The 21,399-nt window shown below is 45.9% G+C and overlaps 1 protein-coding gene across 1 annotated transcript in view; it reads left to right on the top strand.

Annotated features, from left to right (window-relative positions):
• DOCK2 (dedicator of cytokinesis 2) overlaps nt 1-21,399 on the top strand; it is a 411,398-nt gene that overhangs the window by 331,849 nt on the left and 58,150 nt on the right. The window contains exons 31-33 of the mRNA XM_070569049.1: nt 9,241-9,341; nt 9,423-9,481; nt 20,144-20,292. Coding sequence (XP_070425150.1) covers nt 9,241-9,341; nt 9,423-9,481; nt 20,144-20,292 — 309 coding nt within the window. The remainder of the gene's footprint in view (nt 1-9,240; nt 9,342-9,422; nt 9,482-20,143; nt 20,293-21,399) is intronic.

The raw sequence follows: 21,399 nt of genomic DNA, 5'->3' as shown, positions 1-21,399 counted from the left end.
CCCTGACTGACTGCTCCCTGAGGGGCCCCCACCGCTCCCATGGTCACATATCACCACTGAGCCCGTTGTGGTCTCTTCAGAGCACTAAACGTTATTTGAAATCGTCTTTCTTATTTGTCTATATGCACGTTTTCTCTCTTTCCTCTGGTAGAGTGTAATCTTTATGAGTGCAAAGACCTTGTACTCACAGAGACTCTGTGCTCTGTGCCTGGCACGTAGTAGGTCTCCTTGGGGAGGTGATGCCTGAGCTGAGGCCTCTGAGAACAACCCTGCTGGAGAGGACCAGCCTATAAGTATGTAATGAACATTATCTTTGCACAAGATTCTCTCGCACTACCTTGCATTCAAATCAGGCAGCTGAGCTATAGTGACAATAAAAAGAGGAGCTGCCGTTTTCTGATGGCTCACGCCTGCAGATCTTGTGAAACACACTTTGTGAGTGTTATCTTTCTAGTCCTTACAAGTGCCCTACACGTTAGTTACTATTACTATTATCTTTTCAGCTGCAAGGCTGCAGGAACTAAGACCCTGAGGTGATGGGTAGATAGCCTGCAGTCATACAGCATCTCAGGGCAGAGTTGGGACTAGAGCTCAGTGTGGCCGACACTGAAGTCCGCAGATCACCATGGCCACAGGGTAGTAGATGTGGAGTCTCCCCACTGTGTTGAGTTGACTGCCCGGCACGGTCAGGGTGAGAGTTATAAATCCTAGACGTGGGAACAAAACATGTCACTTTGGCTGTTTGAATCAGACATGTTTGATCCCCTTCCAAGTGTGGTCCAGATGTCTGCAGGCTCTGGTTAAAAGTGTGTTCAGGGAAGTTAATAAGGTCGTTGCTTTTCTGGAGGGGCAGCTTGGAACAACACACCTAGGGGCCAGCGGCAGGGCAGTGTTTTGGCCATAAAACTGCCAGCTGGTTTGTTCGTCTCTTTCCGTGGGCGTTGGCAAACACAACCTCAGACCGGCTGTCCTGACTCTGGCTCTCTTCCATGGTCTTAGTGGGGTGCTTTCCAAGAGAAGCTCAGCATCAGTCCTTCACGCCATTCTTTTAGATTTTATCCTGTTTTCCTCCAGTAAAATCTGTATCTGAGAGATGACCAGAGAAGTGGGGGTTTCATACGTGGAAAATATGAGCTTATGAGCTGTGTGACTTGAGTCAGATTACTTAACCTCCCTGTGCCTCATAGCTTCAATGTCAAATTATGACACTAACAGTGCTACCTCATTGGATTGTTGAGAGGATTAAATGGATTAATTAATGTAAAGCAGTTAGAACAGTGCCAGGAACATGGTAGCTATTTAATGAATGTTAGCTCATTATAATTATAATAATTGTTATCCTTTTGATGATGATGATGATAGTCCTAAATGTGTCAGGTCTGGGAACTCATATGTCAGTCCTCGGTAACCAGGACAGTAGAGAGGCCTCTTCCTGGTCACCATGACATTGCCTAGGGCTGTCACACCCACAAGGTTTTGTAAAACAGGAAAGTGGCCAACATTACAGAATGAAATGTTTCTTTTTCTAATGAGACTTCCATAGATATTTATTGAAAAGTTCTCCAGAACAGGATCATTTTTCAACCTTATCTTTGTTCTCCCACCTTCTCCTCACCCCATGTGAGAATGGATTTGTTCTCTGTACCCTGCCTGGAACACGCCTTGTTTCCTTCTCACAGTTTCATTAATTATGCATTTATTATCAACGGGAACAGCATCCATCACTAAGCGTGGCCGGCCTTGGCAGCCGCTGTCCAGAGGAGGGGCAGGTGCAATGAGATTATCCTTAATATCTTTTCCGGAACTGTGGTTTTATGATTCAAAGGGCAGAAAGCAAGCGATCTGTGGGTGCCACTCTGTAGGTGATAAGACCTGCGAATTACAGAAGTGATGTTTTTTGCTTGGGGCTAAAATAATTTGCATTCCCAAGCCCTATTCAGGATGCTGGACCCTGGCACTCACATCCATTTGCGTGGTTGCAGAAGACCAAGAGGGGATTTCTAGTTCAACTCAGCAAGTTTTTTTGTTTAAGAGCAATTCCCAGAGGGCCAGGCTATTGCAATATACTTTAAGGAATTTGGAAGCAGAGTGGAACACTGCCCTTCCCTCAAGGATCTTGGAGTCTTGATAGCAGGCCATAAATCCATCTTCTAGCATCCAAGCTTTTCAAGAGGGTGACTAACCTTATTAGTCTCCCTACTTAGGGCACTTTGCTCCTCATGGTAACTTTGTTAGGTTGAGATGTACCCATTTTACTGGTGAATAAACTGAGCTTCAGAGAAGTGGCTGACTATTCTGTTAAAGGTCATCTAACCGCTAAGTGGGGCTGCCAGGGTTCCACCCCAGGCCTGTCCACAAAGCCCGAGCTATTTCTACTCTTCTGCACTGTCTCTTAGAAGTGAGATCTGGGGGAGAGCTCCATGTAGCTCCAGAAACTCTGTCTGCCCCTGTCAGCTCTTGCTGGCCCTGGGACAGAGAGCTCTACGATGACTGGCTGTAGGATTAGACTCTTATGTTGGACACTCTGCTTGACCCAGAAATCAGCGGTTACACGTGGGATGTGCTCTTTGGCTCCAGGAAAATTGTTTCTGTCTTCGGCAGTTCTCTGATTGCCGCAAAGATCATTCTCTTTTCTTGGGAAGCTCTAATTGGTTCTGCGTTTGGTAGTTCCAGCCTCGGCCTTGAGGCATTTCTGGATCAGCTTCTGGGCACCAGATCACCTTGGGATCATTTTTGAACCTGTATTGGAGACTCTGTGAAACGAAAAGCTTCTAGAATATCCTCAGCCATTAGTGGAGGAATGAGGGAAGGCTTAGTCCTTATAATGGGAAATGTAACAGTGATGGCAAAAAAGGCAAGAGAGGGAGCACCACACAGAGGGAGCACTCGCTGAAGCCTGGAGAGGCCCATGCCCTGCCGTAGGGAGGCTCAGGCTGACAGTGGGATGGCTCCGCCAGGCAGAAAGACGGTCACATGCTCGGGAATGGCTGCTTCAGCCTGAGGTCCCCAGACAACCTCTGGCCTGATGTTCCTAACCTGGGTCCATAACTGGAAGCTTCCACTCCCGGAATCAACGGCACCCCTAGAATGGCCACGGCAGCTGTGACTGCAGCTCAGCGGAGGGCACACTGACTTCATTTCAGCAGCACCATGTGCAGGTGCTTTTTTTTCTTTTTAATTGGAATGTGGGGTAAATAATAATTCAGGGCCATTGAGAAAGAATCTTAGAGGATCAAAAATCCTTGATGTCTCTGCTGTAAAGACTGCAAACATCAGATGAAACTGTGGAAACCCTAACCAACAACAAAGGCTGAAGGAAACTGAGAAAGGAGAAGAAAAGCGATTTTAACAGAGGAGTAGAGTGGTACAGAATACAAGTTCTGGAGAGAAATACACTTGCCATTTTGTAGCTGTGTGACCTTGGGCAACTTATTTAACCTCTCCGGCCTCAGTTTCCTCATCTTGAACATGGGTAGCATAAGAATACAAATCTCATAGTTTCTGGGGAGGATTTAACAAGAATGCATGCGGAGTGCTGGGCTCATTGATGAACTCGCGCCACAAACATTTCCTGAGCACATGCTGAGGTCGACACCACACTAGACGCTGGACACACAACAGCGAATAAAAAGGTGAGGCTCTTGCCTGCATGATGCTTACGTCCAGTAGGAAAGAGAGAAAATAAATCAGTTCTGCTTAAAATAGCTCATAAATCCTGTGGACAGGTGCAGGGAGGGTGAATAATGGGCAGATCCACCTATATCATGGCGAGTTGGGACGGCTTCTCCAGGAAGTAATTTTTGAACGGATAAATTTAAATTTTGAACTGGTAAAACGGAGTAGGAGTTTACTAGGCAGCGATTTCCTTATTTAGTCCTGACAACCACCCCGTTTAGATATGATTAGTCTCATTTTCCAGGTGAGGAAACTGAGACTCAGAGAGATAGCGTGACTTGCCTGGTAATGGGATTGGCATCCTGGAAGGCAACCTGACAGTGTCTGTGGAAACAAAGACAGCAGACAAACACCGCAGAATCTGCACGGACCCTGTGTCTGAGCAATTCCACCTCCAGGAGCATATGCTCCATTATCGTCTCTCATGCATAAAGATGTGTAAATGATGATGTCCATTACAGCAGTGTTGCTAGAGGAAAAAAAACAACTTGGAGTCAAGCTGAATGTCTATAAATAGGGAATTGGTTAAAATTAAAGTACATCCTTATAGCAGAATACCAGGCAGCAATAGAAGAGAATTGGAGCAGATCTGTAAGTGCTGATACGGAAACACCTGCAAGATATATGGATGAGAGAAAAAAGCAAAGTACAGCAGACTATTAAAAAAAGATGTCTATGCATATATTTGTTTATACATAAAAAAAATTTTTGGAAGGATATCCAGGAAATTGTTATAACTTTCTTCTGAGAAATTAGACTAGGATCCAAACTGGATAGGAAACAGCTTTTTCTTGTTTAATCTTTCTTACCATTCAATTTTTTTTTACCATGTGTGTATTGCTTTTATAATTTTGGGGGGAGTTAATTATAAATAACTATATTCTGATTACGCTCACTAGCATTTGGGTGGTCATTTAGTTTATCTGGATCTCACTGTTTACATCTGTGAAATGAGGGAGTTGGATCAGATGACGCTTAAATTTATTCCAGCTCTCACCTTCTGTTCCTATGATTTCAAAATATTAAATTCCCAGTCAGAAATCACCTCACTTATTCCCCAGAGAAAAGGGACCCAGGTGTTTTGCTAAAGCCCCTCTGGCTTCTCTGAGCCAGCTGAGCTGGGCACGTAGTAGAATGCCACCAGGCAGCTTGAGGCAGGGAGGAAAGAAAAATCTGGGACCTTTTGAAACAACTGGAAAATTGCTCTAACAATACAGCAATCAATAAATAAATATTTTCTGGGGCCCAGCTGTGTTCAAGCCATTGTGCTGAATATGACATTAAGGATACAAATAAATGGAAGACGGGACCCTCGGTACTTGTGGAGCTTACAGCTGGAGAGACTGGACGTGCAAATACTCCACAACCAGTGCCCCCACCCACACCACCGCTCCATTGACTGAGCTCCTGGCACGTGCCACGCCTGTGGTGGAGGCCCTCATGCTCATATTTCATCCAGCACTTATAACAATCCTTTATGGTGGTCACCATTATTTTTCCCTTTTACAGGTAAGGAAAGTGAGGCTCAAAAGGTCAAGTAACTAGCCAAAGATGATGCAGCTAGTAAGAGCTAGAACTGGTATCCACACCCTGGTCTGTGAGACGCGGGGGCCTGTGCTCTTGACCACCGGATGATCCTGTCACAGGAAGTGAGTGCAGCACAAGGCCAGGTGGGGGCCAGTGGACGAAAATCTGTGGTCGCACATACTAAGTGCTACCCAAAGGAGGAAGGGATTGAGCAGAGCTGCTGTGCTCTACCATCTGGGAAGGCTTCATGAAGGAGGTGGGTCTTGAACTGGGCTTTGATGAAAGAATAGGACTTAGATGTTGCAGATGTGAGAACCACTGAGCAAAGCTAAGGAGGCCAAGGTGCTTGCGTTGTATCTGTGGAGTCTGAGCAGACCAGCCTCCCTGGAATAGGCAGTTCATTGAGGGAGAAAACTCTAGAAATTGAATGAGGCCTGAAAAGCCAGGTTAGTGCATTTGGTCTTGGCTCTTCAGGAGCAAGAGTCAAAGAAGGTTTGGGGCAGAGGCACTGAGTGCCCACCTGTGTCTAGTTGTGGCCACTGCTCACCTCTCAGGGCATTGCACAGAGTCACTGACCATGACAACATTCTCTCAGTTCCAAAAGTCAGTTCTGCAGAGCCCCATGGGCAGAACGGGCAGGGGCTGTGGGTGAGGTGCCTAGGGGCACCATTTCTGATCCACTAGGAAAAGGAGACCCTGGGTCTATGGTCTTATGGTCACAAAGACCTTCAAGGAGGGGAACCAAAAGAAAGTCAGGTCCACTCCTAAGTATATACCCAAGAGAACTGAAAACATACATCAACACAAAAACCTGTACACAGATGTTTACAGCAGCATTATTAATAATATCCAAAAAATAGAAACAACCCAAATGTCCGTCAATGGATAAATGGATAAACAAAATGTGGTATGTCCATATAATAGCACATCATTTGGTGATAAAAAGTAGTAAAATACTCATACATGTGACAACATGGATGAACCTTAAAAACATTATGTTAAGTGAAAGGAGCCAGACACGAAAGGTCACGTATTTTATGATTTCCTTTCTACGAAATGTCAGAATAGGCAAATCCACAGAGATGGAAAGCAGATTAGTGATTGCCAGGGGCTGGGGGCGGGAGGGAGAGTGGGGAGCGATTGCTGACGGGTAGAAGGTTTCTTTTTGGGGTGATGAAAATGTTGTGAAGTTAGATAGTGGGGATGGTTTTACTACCTTGTGAATATACTCAAAACCACTGAATTATACAGTTTAAAAAGTGAGTGATATGATATGTCAATCATATCTCAGTTTTAAAAAAAGAAAATCAGGGATGAAGTGACAGAGAAAACACTTTTCTGAAGGACTGAGTCCGGTGGAATAGAAGCCAGCAGGAGGCCCATCTAGACCTGATGTGCCTGTGTGTTCTCAAATGTGTTACGGGGACATTTTTTTTTTAAGGATTTTCTTTTTTTCATTTTTCTCCCAAAGCCCCCCAGTACATAGTTGTATATTCTTCGTTGTGGGTCCTTCTAGTTGTGGCATGTGGGACGCTGCCTCAGCATGGTTTGATGAGCAGTGCCATGTCCGCGCCCAGGATTCGAACCAACAAAACACTGGGCCGTCTGCAGCGGAGCACGCGAACTTAACCACTCAGCCACAGGGCCAGCCCCAATGGGGACATTTCCAGTATTACTCTCAGAAGTAATTGCAGTTCCACTTACTTTGTCATATATCTATTTCCTATTGTACCCTGATTACTCTTAGGACATCCCCTAAAATCAGGAACTTCTCACCTTAAAAATAGCCCTTTCCATGTCCCGTGGCTGGGTTTTCCCTTTCCTGGCTTGTTGTTTACTATGCTGGTCTTAAATAGGAATGAATGTGAGCTCTGGGCTTAAGTAGACCGAAGCAGCACATTTTCAGAAACTGCAGCCTGCATGCCACGGAGGAAAGATGGTCTGAAACGTTGGTCTGTGAGGCCTGACCTGTACCGGGCGTTTGGAAGGGCTGGGTTACCGCAGAGACGAAGGGCTGTGGAAGCCTTTGAGGACTTTGAGGAAGGGAGTGACAGGATCCGACTTATTTTAAAAAGATCTCTATTTTAAAAAGACATTTTAAAAAGGCAGTGACGCTGTGGTCTGTGTGGAGAGTTGACTTCACGGGGGCTATACGGCAGGAGGTCGCCTCCCTGCACCCCAGGAGCGGCTTGGTCTTTCAGTTCCGGGGAGATAAAATTTCAAGGAAACTTTATATTTATACATATATTTCCTTTATATAGAGAGAGGAAAGCGTACTCCCTCAGCAGAATGTGAGCTACACAAGGGCAGGGACTACTGTCTGTGCAACCATGGCCCACCCCACACTGTGACAGTGCCTGGCACACAGAAGATGTTCAATAAACATGTGTTAATGCATCCTCAGCCCAAGACAGATCTTGGAGTGTGGAAAGAGCCCTGTCCGTCATTCAGAAGGCCTGAGTTCCAATCCCAGCTCTGCTGTGTAGATAACAAGTTGAGTGACTTTCAGCACAGTACTTAGCCCCTCCAAGCCTCAGTCTCCTCATCTGGAAAATGGGACTAATAAGAGTTGTTCGGTTTTGAGAGATGAAAAGAAGAATGTGTGGGAAAGTGCCTGATATCACCCTGGGATAGAAATGGAGCGCTTACTTTGCTTCTTTCTGAAACAGGAACCACATGCCCATTTGAACGCATTCTGGGCAGCAGTAATGACGTTATTAAGGGTAGAGCTGACTTTTACTTAGTCTTGGCCATCTGAACCTCTGATGGACATCTTTGAGTTCAGGATGAAGGTCTCAATGGCGGGTGATTTCTCTAGCCAGAGTTACCCCTCCTCTTGCCATTCAGTGTTGAGAGGGGGCTGCAAGTCCGTGGTCTTTGTCTAGCAAAGCTGTCCCCCACCTGCTCCTTGCAGGGCCATGGCTTCTTGTAATAATTGCCCTTGAGCACCCAAGAAGCCAGGTTATACTATTTGCTTTGGTACCAACGGAATCACTGGAATAATGAAAAGAGCAGTAAGGCTAACAAGTGCTTCAGAGCTCTTATTGACATTCACGCCCTTTAAACCCATCATCTCCATCTTTACTGCAGCCCTCTGCAGTGGGCAGAGAGGGTACCCCTTTTGGAAAAGTTTCGCTGAGGCTCAACGATGCCTTCGTCTGGGTCTCCATCTCTCAGGTTCTGTATCCAATATCAATATGGCCACCACTGCAGCTAATCTTTTGGGGCACTTGCCACGCGCTGAACCCTTTACCAACTTTATTTCACCATGAGCCAGTGGAGTGGGTCCTAGTGTTAGTACTTGGATTTAGCACCAACAGATCATGTAAATGTTAAAATTATGACAAGCCTACAATATAAATGGGGCCCTCAGTGGTTCCTGAACTTAAATGAGCATCAGAATCACTTGGAGTGTTGTGAACACACAGATTTCTGGAGTCTAATTCAGTATTTGGGTGGGGCCAGAGAATTTGCATTTCTAACAAGTTCCCAGGTGAGGCTGATGCTGCTGGTCTGGGGCCACATTTTAAAACCATTGAGGTAAGGGGAAGGAGAAGGCAAAATATTCTAAGACAGAATGGGTTGCAGGCTGGTCCTCTGAACTGTCAGGTGAATTAGGGAGGATTTCCAGAGAGGCTGAGAATCCCTGAAATACTTCTCTCTCATCACCCTCTAATTCTAGGGCAGAGGAACCAGCTCGCCAGGGCACCCAGCTGAGGCAAGTTATTTGTCTTTCAAACGACAAAACGAAGCAAAAGAGAACCAAAAAAAAGCAGCCCTGAAATCTTCCTCCTTGCCCAGTCCTGTGGTCAGGGAGGGGACATGGTCAGCGCCTAGAGAAATCCACCCATTGTCCTGCCTTTGGCCGGGATGTTAATTTCAGAGTCAGTGCCAGTTAGAAAATTGCAGTGCACAGAATTAAACTGGTTCTGCCTCTGTCTTCTGCCATCTTCATAAATTATTCACGTTACCCAGTATTTAATATGCCTTCCCACTTCAGACCCTCTCCATGACTGTTCTCTATTCTTTCATTTACAGCTGTGGAACAACTATTTTCATCTGGCGGTGGCTTTTATCACTCAGGATTCTCTGCAGCTGGAGCAGTTCTCACACGCCAAATACAACAAAATTCTGAATAAGTAGGTTGCATGTTCGGGTTTCCTGAAGGAGGGTTCATTCTCTGAGGTGGTACCTGAGCAGACATGTTTTGTTCCTCCTAGGTATGGGGACATGAGACGGCTCATTGGCTTCTCCATCCGTGATATGTGGTACAAGCTTGGTGAGTAGGCACATGCATCCAGACAGACGCATCTGCACATGCCAAGCTCCTTCTTGAAGACCATCTGTGGGAGGGCCACGGGGGTTTTAGCAGTGGGAGCTTGAAATAACAGTTTACCACTGTGCGTGCCCCAGGTCCTTAATAAATGCCTGATGAGAGAGGGTGCCCACCCCCAACTCACACCCCCCGAAAAACTATGGATCTGCTTCTGCTTGATGACCCTGAGGGGTTAAGAAGTCAAATTGGAATTTACAAGAACGAGGAAGGGCAGGACTGCTGTGGGAACTCACGTCCTCACACGCATGCTTCCTGCTGATTGGTGGGGCTTTCTGCATCCTGCTTCTCATGTGATGTTGTGATCCACAAAAGACCCTCCAGTCTCATGGGGGAGCATCAGTTCTAGGAAAGATGAGGGTCTTTTGTGACATGATGTAAGCTGGGAGGTGACCCCAGAAGTTACAGGAATTATGTGTGAGCTGAGTGGTACCCATGGGAGGGAGGAAGCAAGGGAAGATGGAATCAGGAAGATATTTATTGAGAGTCTGAGTTAAGGAGATCTTATTTAATCTTCACATCACCGCCTGCAAGATGGAAAATTTCCCCCTCCTTTGCATTGATCAGGAAACTCAGAGAGGGAAGTAACGTCCTTGAGATCAAACAGCTGTAAGTCTCAGAGCTTGATTTTCACTCCACAAGGATAGAGACCACATACCTTGCCCAAGGCCTGAATCCTGCTCCATAGATATGTGCTGAAAGGATGAATGGATGGATGGATTAATGAAGAGCAATGAGTAATGAAGTATTTTCACCTCCAGTTTGTACATCCTCCTCGACTCTTTGCTGCCTAATTGCTCTGCCTGGGCTTGGATGTTGACCCTCTTCAGAGGAGGCACTTGCAAGGACTTGCCCATCTCTTGGATTCAACCTAAATTACCTCTCCAGACTTTGCTTCTTGCTTCCCCAGATCTCTGTGTCTTTCAGTCCCCATCTGTTTTCCTGCACAGCAGTTTCTTGCCCTTTCCAGCACGGTCCATTCATTGCAGGGGAGCACAGTGGAGAGACTATCAGTCTGGGTTCTGTGCTTGCTGGCAGCGTTGGACTCGGACTAAGAGCACGTACTGGTGATGAGAGGGCTGTGGATTGACTCGCAAAATCAGAGGGAAAGCTGGGAACCAAGCCTGGAACAGACTGCCACGTCCCTGCCTTGGGCCTTGCCCTGCCATTTATAAGCTATGAGGTTCAAAGCAAGGGAACTGAGCGACACTGGGCCTAAGCTGGGGAAATAGCACCTTCTTCCAGGGTATTTACGAGGATCATAAGAGCAAAACCTGGGAGAGTGAAGCCCGGGGGGCCACACCCATGTCAGAGTTTTTATCATTGTTTTCATCCTTGCACCATCACAACGGAACCTAATTTTCCTGTTCTGGCTCCTTGATCATCAAAGCCGGGGCTGTATCACTAGGGCCTGAAGGGGAGGGCCCAGGCAGGTGATGCAAATGAACGAAGGGGCTGGGGCATGTTAAACCCACAGAAAACCATTAAGCAGGGCACTGTCAACATTTGCGGTTGGATAACGCTTTGTTGTAGGGGCTGCCTGTGCGTTGTAAGATATTAGGCAGTATCCCTGACCTCTACCCACCAGTGGCCAACAGCATCCTCCCTAGTTGTAACAAACAAAAAAAATCTCTAGACATTGCCAAATGTCCCTGGGAGGAAGGAGTGCAAAACTACCCCTATCTGAAAACCACTATCATAAAGAAATACCATCTCTGCCTGTTTTTCTAGAAAAGCAAGCCTTTCTCAGTCTGTTTTTTGTTTCTCCACTTTGGATAAGGACAGGAATATAAGAAATATTTTATGTTTCCTTTACTACTACTCTGTAATAAAAAAAATAAAAAAGCATAGTGCAAGTGGAGGCCCACCTGTAGCCAGCACCTGGCCTCAGGGCCAGGCATGTGGGAGAAGGAGCTGGGCCTGGAACAAAGTGAAGCAGATGTGCCCCCGGCTAAAAGGGGCAGTGGAGGTCCTGCCCTGGTTGATTGCTGTCCTATTAGAATGCAAGGCCTACATTGTCACATCTTCCAGTCTTTCAAAAGAAGCCAGGAAACAGAATTTTTAGATGCATTTTCTAGTTGATGAATATTGATGATAACTAACTGAAAGTTTTGAAAACATTGAATATGCCCAATGAAACCTGGGACCCAATTCAGTTCGCATATGAGTTGGCATTCTTTGCTTTACAATAGCAAAGACTAGATAAAGTGGTGGTGGGCTTCCTTTCCCAGATCTACACCCCAGGCATTGCCAGAAATGCGAAACAGGGACCTGTGCTTGTTTGTCTCCAGTCCTTCCACACCGCTTGCTCTTTTATGACGTCCTTCATTTCCGTTGTTTTGCACACAGAAGATTTTATTGAGATATAGACTATGTTTTGGCAGGCTTTCCTGTGCTCCTAATTATGCTGATGAGTGAAAAGATGTTGCTAAATATTCCACCTGCTTAGAATCACAGAACATCAGAGCTGGAAGGGCCCGTTAGAGATCATATTGTCCAGCATTTTTGAAACATTTATTTTTAGCTGAGGACCAATAAAAACAATCTCATGCTCCATAGATAAATTAGAGGAAAGCCGAGCTATTCTAATTGAAGTGGGGTGGGAGGCCCAGGGTCCATTATAACGGCCTGCTCCTGAGCTCCCCATGTAGACCTCTGAGGATTTTCTGGGGAGAAATCCTGAAGCACTTTGGAGAACAGTTTGAAGCTACAGGTCTGATCCAATTCACCATTTTACCAGTGAGGAAACTGAGGTACAGAGAGGTGAAGAGGTGTGTACAGGTTGTATAATGGTTTACAGGCTAATTCAGGACAAACGCCTTGGCCTGAGTGTTTGTCCTGAAGCATCACAGACTCCTTGCTCTTTACAAATACCGGTAGGATAAATGAATGCAATTAAAAGATATACTTGTCAAGGTTTGGTGGTTGCAAGAAAGAGACGCCGACTATGGCTGCCTTAATCCAAGAAGCCACTTATTGGAAGGGCATGGAGAACCAGGCTACAAAGGACAGTCCAGAGCCACCCTAGGATCCGGGGCTGGTGGTGCGAGTTTGCATTCAGGATGTTCCATTCCTGCATCACTCTGCTAAAGATCCAGTCTCCAGGGGAGACTGTTCCACTGGCCTTCCTTAGATGACCTCTCCAGGGATACTCCCTGCAAGCCACTGTCCATCGAGGGAGGCAGTTTCCCAAAGTAAAATCCAAGGTGATATTACCAGAAGAAGGCGTTATGGAGAGGTCAGACAAAGCCACAGATGTCCGCTGCAGGAAACGAGGTAAAGGAGACTTTTGCAAAGATGGCCACCCCTCTCACCTTTTGGCCTAGCTCCTGAGAAAGAGGAAAGTATATCAGCATGAAGGGGTTTTCTTGTCGCTCATTAGTTACATGGCTGCCTTCTCCTTGCCTGTCTCCTTCAGGAATAAGAAAACAGAAACAGAATGAATGGATGGTTTCCCATCCCTACTCCACCCTGTGTTCTACCAGATGCTGGTATTAGCATGCTTTCTCCTAACATGCTAATGAGGTTAACCTGCTAATCCAAACCAAGATCAAGTACTGTGTACACTAGGGACTGATGTAGTTAGAACACTGCACTGGGTAATGGTAGGTTTTCAAGTGCAATTCATGGAATATCCAAGACAGAGTGAAACCTAGAGGCTGTCTGTGGCACACGTGGCTGAGTTGCCACACAATAGCCATTCTTTCCATCTTCCTGGCTAACTGAACCATGATTTTTTTTTCATGCTCACAGTTTACTAAGTTAACAATGTCTTGTAGCAGGTGATGGCCATGTGGCCTAGCTCTGTCTGATGAGAATCAGCAGAAACACACCTATTTGGGCTCCAGGAAAACATCTTTTCCCAATTAAAACAAAAGGGAGGGGGACAAATTCAATGAGCACCACACAATTTTTGCCCATTGTCTTTCCCCTCTTCTTTTCTGGAAAACAAAAAGACGCCTGGAGGTGCATTAGCCACCTTGGAGTCATGAAGATAAAAGTCACATACTAAGAATAGAGGAGCAGCTCTGGACTGTCTTTTGACTTCTTATTAAAGAAGAAAACTAAAGCAGAGGTTAGCCGTGGTAATCAGATTTCTGTTACATCCCTGATACATCATCTAGTTCAACCCCCCAATTTTGTAGATGAGGTCACTGAGGCCCAGAGAGCATAAGGACGTTCCCAAGGTCAACAACAAATCAATGACCCAGCTGAGGCAAAAGAGCCTGACTCCTGACCTCAAGTCCAATGTTCTTACTAATAATTTTTTTCACAATATGCAAATTATGTTCACAGGGTGTGAAATAGCCAACTGTTTTTCAAAGGCAACTGATAATGAATAGATCATAATGCATGTTAAGTTTTAAAATTTTGTTTTAATGCCCAAGGTAATCAGGGCATCATCACCATGATCATCCGTATCACTGTCTCCTTCTTCTCATCAGGAAAGACTTGAGCAGCCCTGTGATTATAAGATAGCTAATTGCAAAGCTAATCTCAGGATTGAAGACTGTTTAACATTCTTCAGGGAAAAGTCTAGATGTGTGTGTTTGTGTGTGTGTGCTTTTGTGAGAAAGGGTATGTGCAGGGAGGTCTTAATGGGGAGAAGGACCACATGTGGTTACCAGGACTCAGCCCCTGAAGTGTTAATACCATTTGTGTTTTTGGATCCTGGGACAATGTCAAATGTAATGTTCTTCTCCTGGTAGTGTAGTATCATAACATTTGATTTCTGTTTGGAGTGAAGCAATGCACATTTTGCTAAAATGACTTTACACTTAACCATCTCACATTCACTTGGGTTAACAGTCTTTGTGGGAAAGAAAGACAAATTCCAGTGGCTGTCATCGTGGCCTCTCAAGTGGGGAGGTCACTCCTGGAGGAGATGTGAGAGCAACTGAGCCATTACTTTTTAAGCATCTACAAAGTGCCCAGCTCAGTACTAAGCTCCAGAGAAGGGTGAGAGAGTTTGGGAAGTGTAAGGTATGATTCTTGTCCTGCCAGGAAGAGCTACCATCTAGTTGTAAGAGTAGAACAAACTGCAAGTTTAAAGAACAAATTAAGTGTATGTTCTTTAACATGAAATGTGTGGTGGAGACTCAGGAGTTCAGGCATATGGGAGATAAGTAAGGACAATAAAGACAGCTCCATCGGGGGAAACAGCTCTTGAATTAGACCCCAAAGGGTGGCCTATGTCTGGACTGAAAGAAAGAAGGAGAAAGAGCAAGTATTCCAGGGGAGCAATCAGCCTAAGCAAGCCTGGCTCCTTAGAGTTGGAGAGAAGCTGCTGGGAAGAAATAGGAAATGGGATTAGAGAGGCATCCATCCTTCCATTCATTTAACAACAAATATCGAGCCCTGTGGCAGGCGGAATAATAGCTCCCCAAAGATGTCCGTGTCCTAATCCCCAGAACCTGTATGTATATGTATTACTTTACTGGGGAAAAGGGACTCTTCAGGTGTGATTAAGTTAGGGATTTTGAAGCGGGTGAGAGTATCCCGGACTATCCAGGTGGACCCAGTGCAATTACAGGGTCCTTATAAGTGAAAAAAGGAGTCAGGGGAGTCAGAGAGAGATTTGGAGAAGCGATGCTGATGGCTTTGAAGATGGAGGAAGGAGCACAAGCCAAGGGTGGCTTCTAGAAGCTGGAAAAGGGAAAGAAACGGTTTCTTCCTTAGACCCTCCAGAAAGAACTCATCCCTGCTCACACCTTGATTTTAGCCCAGTGAGACCCAGACTTCTGACCTCCAGAAGTATGAGACGATACATTTGTTTGTGTTAAGCCACCAAGTTCGTGGTGATTTATAACAGCAGCAACAGGAAACTAAAGCAAGTACCCTATAAAAGCCAGGTACCACGCTGGGGCTGGGGCTACCACTGAAAACAGGGGAGAGAGTCAGCCCTGACCTCATGGACTCATGACCATTGCATTGAATAGCCACAGACTAATTGAAGAGCTATTTACTTATGGTTGCAAAAGGGAAATGGGTGTACAGCAGAAGCTTAGATCACCCAGAGAATCCGTAAAGGACCCCTGCCTAGTGAGTGAGCCGAAGACCGCCTTGTGGGGAAGAGTGGGGATCCTGAGCTCCAGAGCAGTGCACGCCTGTGGAACCAGAATGCAAGCCGCCTGCTAAATTTAAACACTCTAGTGTCCACATTTTTTTAAAAGTAAAAAGAAACAGATTAATGTTAACAATATATTTTATTTAACCCCATATTCCAAAGTGTTATCATTTTAACATGTAATCAATACAAAACATTACTGAGATAAGCAACATTTTTTTTTGTTTTCTAGAACTCATGCTTTGAAATCTAGTGGATTTTTTACACTTACAACACATCTGCATTTGGACTGGCCATATTTCAAGTGTTTAAAAGACCCGTGTGGCCAGTAGCTTCTGTATTTGGATAGAATGACATTAGAGAATGAGCAGGATTCACTTGCAGGGGTGTGTGGGAGTGGGGGCAGGGAGAGGGAGGGAAGAGCGTGGTGGGCAGGGGAGGGCTTGTGAGCAGGCCCGACGAGGAGGGAGCAGGGTGTCCCAGGGAGTGGGAGGCAGGCCAACAGAGGAAGGCAGGCAGGGGAGAGGGGGAGATACGATATGCAGAGGGAGCATCAGACCAAACCGGCTTGCAGAGCTCCATCCCGAGAGCAACAGAAGGCATGGAAGGTTTCTGTGGATCAACATGATCAGCTTGGAGTTTTTCAAACATCTTTGAGGGCAGATTATAACATATTTAGAAGAGATAGAGAAGGGCTTAGAGAGTCATGAGTGTCAGCCATGGGAGAGAAGATGAATCCATCTGACCCTCTCCCCATGCCAGCTCTTTAGAGGTAAACAGATAAACTGACCGCCTGAAAAGTTCCATGAAATACTCCAGAGGGCTCCATGAGGTTGGACCACGTGCTTTCATGTTGCTTTTTCCAGAACCCAGGCTAGGCGGAGCTTACAGTACTCATCATCTTCATCATCACACTCAGCATCAACACATACTGAGCCCTTCTAAGGAGCCAGGCACCATGTGCAGCCTTTTGTTTACATGAAGTCTTTTAAGCTTCTCAATAATTCTGCCAGGCAGGGATTATTATGTTTTCCATTTTACAGATGAGAGAACAGATGCTCAGGGGAGTTAAATGACAGGCACCACAAAGCCACACGCCCATGGAGTGGCAGTGGTGGGACCTGACCCAGGTTGTTGGGCTGAGATTCTGCAGGGCCTGGAGGACAGCTGGGGCTGGGTATGTTCTGAGTGAGGAGGAGAGAACTGCCTCACTGTCTCAGAGCAGGGCCAGGAGGGAGTTCTTCCAAGCCTCAGACAGAGGAGCAGAGATCGGTGTTCTTTCTTCCCCTTTTGAACTGAATGAGTGATCTTTTCTGATCAGCGAGCTTTATTTCAGAGTCCCCAGGAGGCTTGCAGGACTCTGAAATCCAAGGGCTCATAACTCACCCTCATCCCTGTTCATTTCAGAGTCTGTGCCAGCCTTTAGAGAGATATACTCTTGGCCAGAGTGCCCCTCTGCCTCACATCAGCCTCGTGAAGTCAGTGACCTGCCCAACTTCATTCTCAGCTGAGTTCAACGATTGCCTCCTTCCTCCCACTTTCCCTCCCTCCCTTCCTTCACTCTTTTTCTCTTTTTTGCCTGGTCATCATCTTAGTGCTCTTAGACCCTTCACATTCAATCTTACAGTCTCCTCCTGAGAGATGTGATGGGTGAGGCCATTGTACAGATTAGAAACTGAGGCTGGAGAACACACACCTAAGCTCTTCTCTGTGATCTCACTGCCACCAGATCCTTTCCCAAAGCCTGTGTAATTCGGCATCTGGATTTATCTGCTGACTTATTGGCACTTTAAAAGCCTTTTCTAATTGGTATCTGTTCCCAGTGAGATTCAGCTTCCATTATATAAAAAAGACCCTCTCACCAATCACCTTCCTTGCCTGTTTTCGAATACAGCAGCTGGTGTGTCTCTTGAATGAAGATTTTTTCTCCAAATGAGTTTGCATTCAATTAGCTACAAATATGTTCTGTGTGTGTGTGTGTGTGTGTATGCATCTATGTGTATAAAAATACACATATGCACACATTTGGATTACTTGAACACAAAATCCAAAGTGTTGAAATTCCATTTTTGATATAAATGAATACAATTTCTTTATGGAGCACTGTAAGTGCCATTGAGATCACACTATATTTAAAGATCAGCATCTCTCTCTCCTCTTTCCCTGTTCTTCCAAAAATCTCTCCAACTGACTGCATAGAATGCAGGTCAAAAGTATATAAGAAATCCCTGGTCTACGGCATGTCTGCTCTTTATTTTAAACTGTCTTAAATATACCCTTATCATACCCAATGCCCTCCAGAAATCTAAAGGCCTTTGTTGCATAAGCAATTTCTCCATTCCTTGGTGGCTTATCTGACAGTTTTCCATTTACCTTCTACTTATTATTGCGCTCAACTTTGAATTTTAAAACCCCTCTGTGGGTTTAAAGGATCTTGAAGGATGAAATCAGAAGCCTAGATTAGCGATTACTATAAACCTTCAAGAAAGTAAGATTTTTTTTTTCTATTTGGGCCAAAGCAAAGACTTGAGGCTCAAGTGTAATCCAGCTTCATCACATAATGAAGCTGATATCCTGGAGAAATGTCTTTATATTTCACTCGACTCTCTGCCTGACTTCACCATTTCATTCTCACTAACTGAAGATATTCCTAGGATGATGCCCTTTTTTATCTGAATTCTGGGGAAATACTCCAACATTAAGCTTCATTTAGCCTGAATGAAAATCATTTTCTTGCTGCCCTCCCTCTTGGCTCCTTTCCTCAGCTTTAATCAAAAGCAGTAGTGCCAGGCTATACACCATACCACCTGAGTTTCCCCACCTCTGGGAGCTCTCTGCCCCAGGCGAGGACCACCAATATTCAGCCTGACAATGGAGAAAACCAAGGTGGGCTTCTTGGGCTCGGAAACTCAGGAGGAGAAAGAGGCAGCTGCTGATGAACACCTGGGTGTCAGCTTCAATAACAGGGTTGCTTGGAGGTGCTTGCCCTTACTCCCCAGGAAATCCCTTTGTTCCTAATGCCCCTCTTCTGCCTCTGCTCTGCCACATCTCATGTGTGGATTCTGCAAAGTCTGTTCAGTTCTGCTCAACAAGCCTGCCCTGCATGATTTGTTTTGGCCAAACACCACCACAGTAATAGCTAACACTACATAAAGTGTGCCACATGCCAAGCTCTGTCCTGGGCACTTGACAAATAAATAATGCCTTTATTTTTCACAACAACCCTATGAAATAAATACTATTATTCTCCCATGTTACAGATGAAGACACGGAGGCCTCAAGAGGTGAGATCAACTTGCCCAACACCACATAGCCAGTTGATGGTAGAGTCAGCTTACAAATTCAGTCAATCTAGCTCCAGAATCAGTGCCCTTAACCACTAGGCAACACTACCATGCCCCGGGGTCCTGATTCTTCCAGGGTTTGTGCTAGGTACACACAGGCATATTTTCACATGGTCTTCTCAACAGGTAAGTATTGCTATTGCGTTTTTATAAGACACGTATCCAACTCATATAGCTAGTGAGTGTAAGAGCTAGACAAATTTATCTCCTTATTCGACAGACATTTTTTTTGGCATCTAATGTGTTCTGTTCTCAGAGCTACAGATATAATAGTGAGAACAGACATGGTCTTTACTCTCACAAAGCTCTCAGTCAGGGAGGCAGACATTTATCAAGTGATTCCACAAATAAAGACATTGTCGCAGAGTTGGATGAGAAGATGGAACATGAGAAGCCAGTGCAGGGCCTCTGACCTCGCTGGGGTGGGGTGAGCACGTGGTGGGGCTTTTCTCAGCACATCCACCCAGTGGGACTCATCCAGGGGAAGCCAGGTGGTAACGGGAGGTGTCGGGGAACAGGCAGGGAAAAATATTGTCAACAAAGGAGCAGTGTGTGCACAGGCTTGGTGGTGGAGGAAGCAAGGTGAGTTTGTGACAGTGGAGCCAGGCCAGCATGGCCAGAATGCTGAAAGTGAGGGCAGGGGGCACAGGCATGCCTGGAAATGAGGCAGAAGAAGTGAGAAGTTGTAGTTCATCTGCCCTCGGTGGTGTTTTAACCCTCACTATTCCATCGACCGTACTATAATAGCAGATTCTTAGCAGCAAATTTTGCTTTTCTTGTTTCATGAAACAGTTGGTAAAAGCAATTTTTCCCAATCTCAGAAACATGGTTGTGTTGCAGACAGGCATAATTTCAAATATCCCTGTGATTTACCATCAGCAACATATTCCATCAGGGCCCTATTTGCAAAGGAGGTGGTGCAACCGAAAACCGTTGTAAACAGTGACGTGCTTTACACTCGCCCGTGTTATTATCCTTAATAACAGAGCTCGTTTGGGATGATACATGCATCTCCTCCAGGTGGTAATGTGCGTAAAGTGTTCAAAATGGTGCCCGGCTCCTGGTAAACAACCGGATGAATGTTAACTATTGTTTTAACTATCCTGCCTCCCTTTTTTCTTTCCTGAGGCTTGGTCTGAGGAGGACCTGTGCATCAGGAAAACTGTTTTATGAGTCCGTGTCCCTCTTCTCTTTCAGGCCAGAACAAAATCTGCTTCATCCCTGGCATGGTGGGACCTATATTAGAGATGACACTTATCCCTGAGGCTGAGCTCCGGAAAGCCACCATACCAATCTTCTTCGACATGATGCTGTGTGAATATCAAAGGAGTGGCGATTTCAAAAAGGTGAAAAATGAGGCTGGAAACTCATGCCAGCATCCCTAATCCCCAGCCCATTTCCTCATAATGATATCCTCGTTCCATCTGCCCAGGCTTCATTCAGAGGCTTGACGGTAGGCTGGGGACGTTTATTCATGTGCCCGGAATGAGCTGGCAGATCGGATTTGGTCAGTATTCTATCACGTTTTCCTGCCCGAGGCCAAGATTTAAATGCACTTTCCTGCCATGTATCAGCTGGGTCCCTTTATCAATGAGAATCCTAGTTCTCTCCCTGAGAGTTGCCTCAAGGAGTGTCTGCAGGCCTACGCCTCCTGCCCAATCTCGGGCCCACCTCTGTCCAGCACTTGCTTTTCTGGGATCACTTGGAAGATCTGTGCTGTCTGGAAAGAGCTGACCCTACCATGTATGCAAGTTGACAGCAAGGGGAGTTAGAAGCCAGCTGCTCAGGAGGGACCTGTGGGTCTGCCGCGGGAGCAGGAGGCTTTCCCCAGCGGGCAGGGAGGGAGCAACGCGTGTAAACCGCGAGGATCATTGGCCAAGTATTTTCATTGAAAATCCCATCAAACTTGAAGGATGAGGACCATTTTATGGGCCCAGTCACTCCAGAAGCCTTTGAGAGTGGAATAAGCACCCATTTCCACGCTAGGCTCTGGCAATGTTCAGTAGTTTCCCCCAGCTTAGGGAGGTTGGTCGTTCTGTCCTGCCGCTGAGGCTGCCTTAACAGTTCCTCAGACCTCGCCCTCCTGTCCTCTCTGCCCGCTTCTCACCTCGTTTTACCCCTAACTCAGCTCCTCCCCGCGCCCCCCGCCCCCCCCCCCGCATTTCTGCCTCTCATTCTGTACCATCCCCTGCTCCAGCACTTAAAAGGCAGCAGATTCCAAATAGCTTTTCCTTAAAATTCTCAGGGATTTTACCCCTCCCTTGCTCGTTTCTCTAATCCTCACCCAGTGGAGTCCAAACCCTTCCGCCTGCATTCAGGGCCCTCCTAGCTCTGGCCTTCAGTCAAACTATTTAGCCAGTTTCTCCAGCTCTTTCCCACACCTCACCTATTCTTCAGACATCCCCGCAGCTCACCTGAATTGTGTGGCTTTGGTGAGTGTCTTCCTTCACGCC

This window comes from Equus przewalskii, chromosome 13, assembly GCF_037783145.1.
Source record: "Equus przewalskii isolate Varuska chromosome 13, EquPr2, whole genome shotgun sequence".
Classification (NCBI taxonomy): domain Eukaryota; kingdom Metazoa; phylum Chordata; class Mammalia; order Perissodactyla; family Equidae; genus Equus; species Equus przewalskii.
Note: the sequence above shows the minus strand (reverse complement) of the source record. Positions and strands in the feature narration are given on the sequence as shown.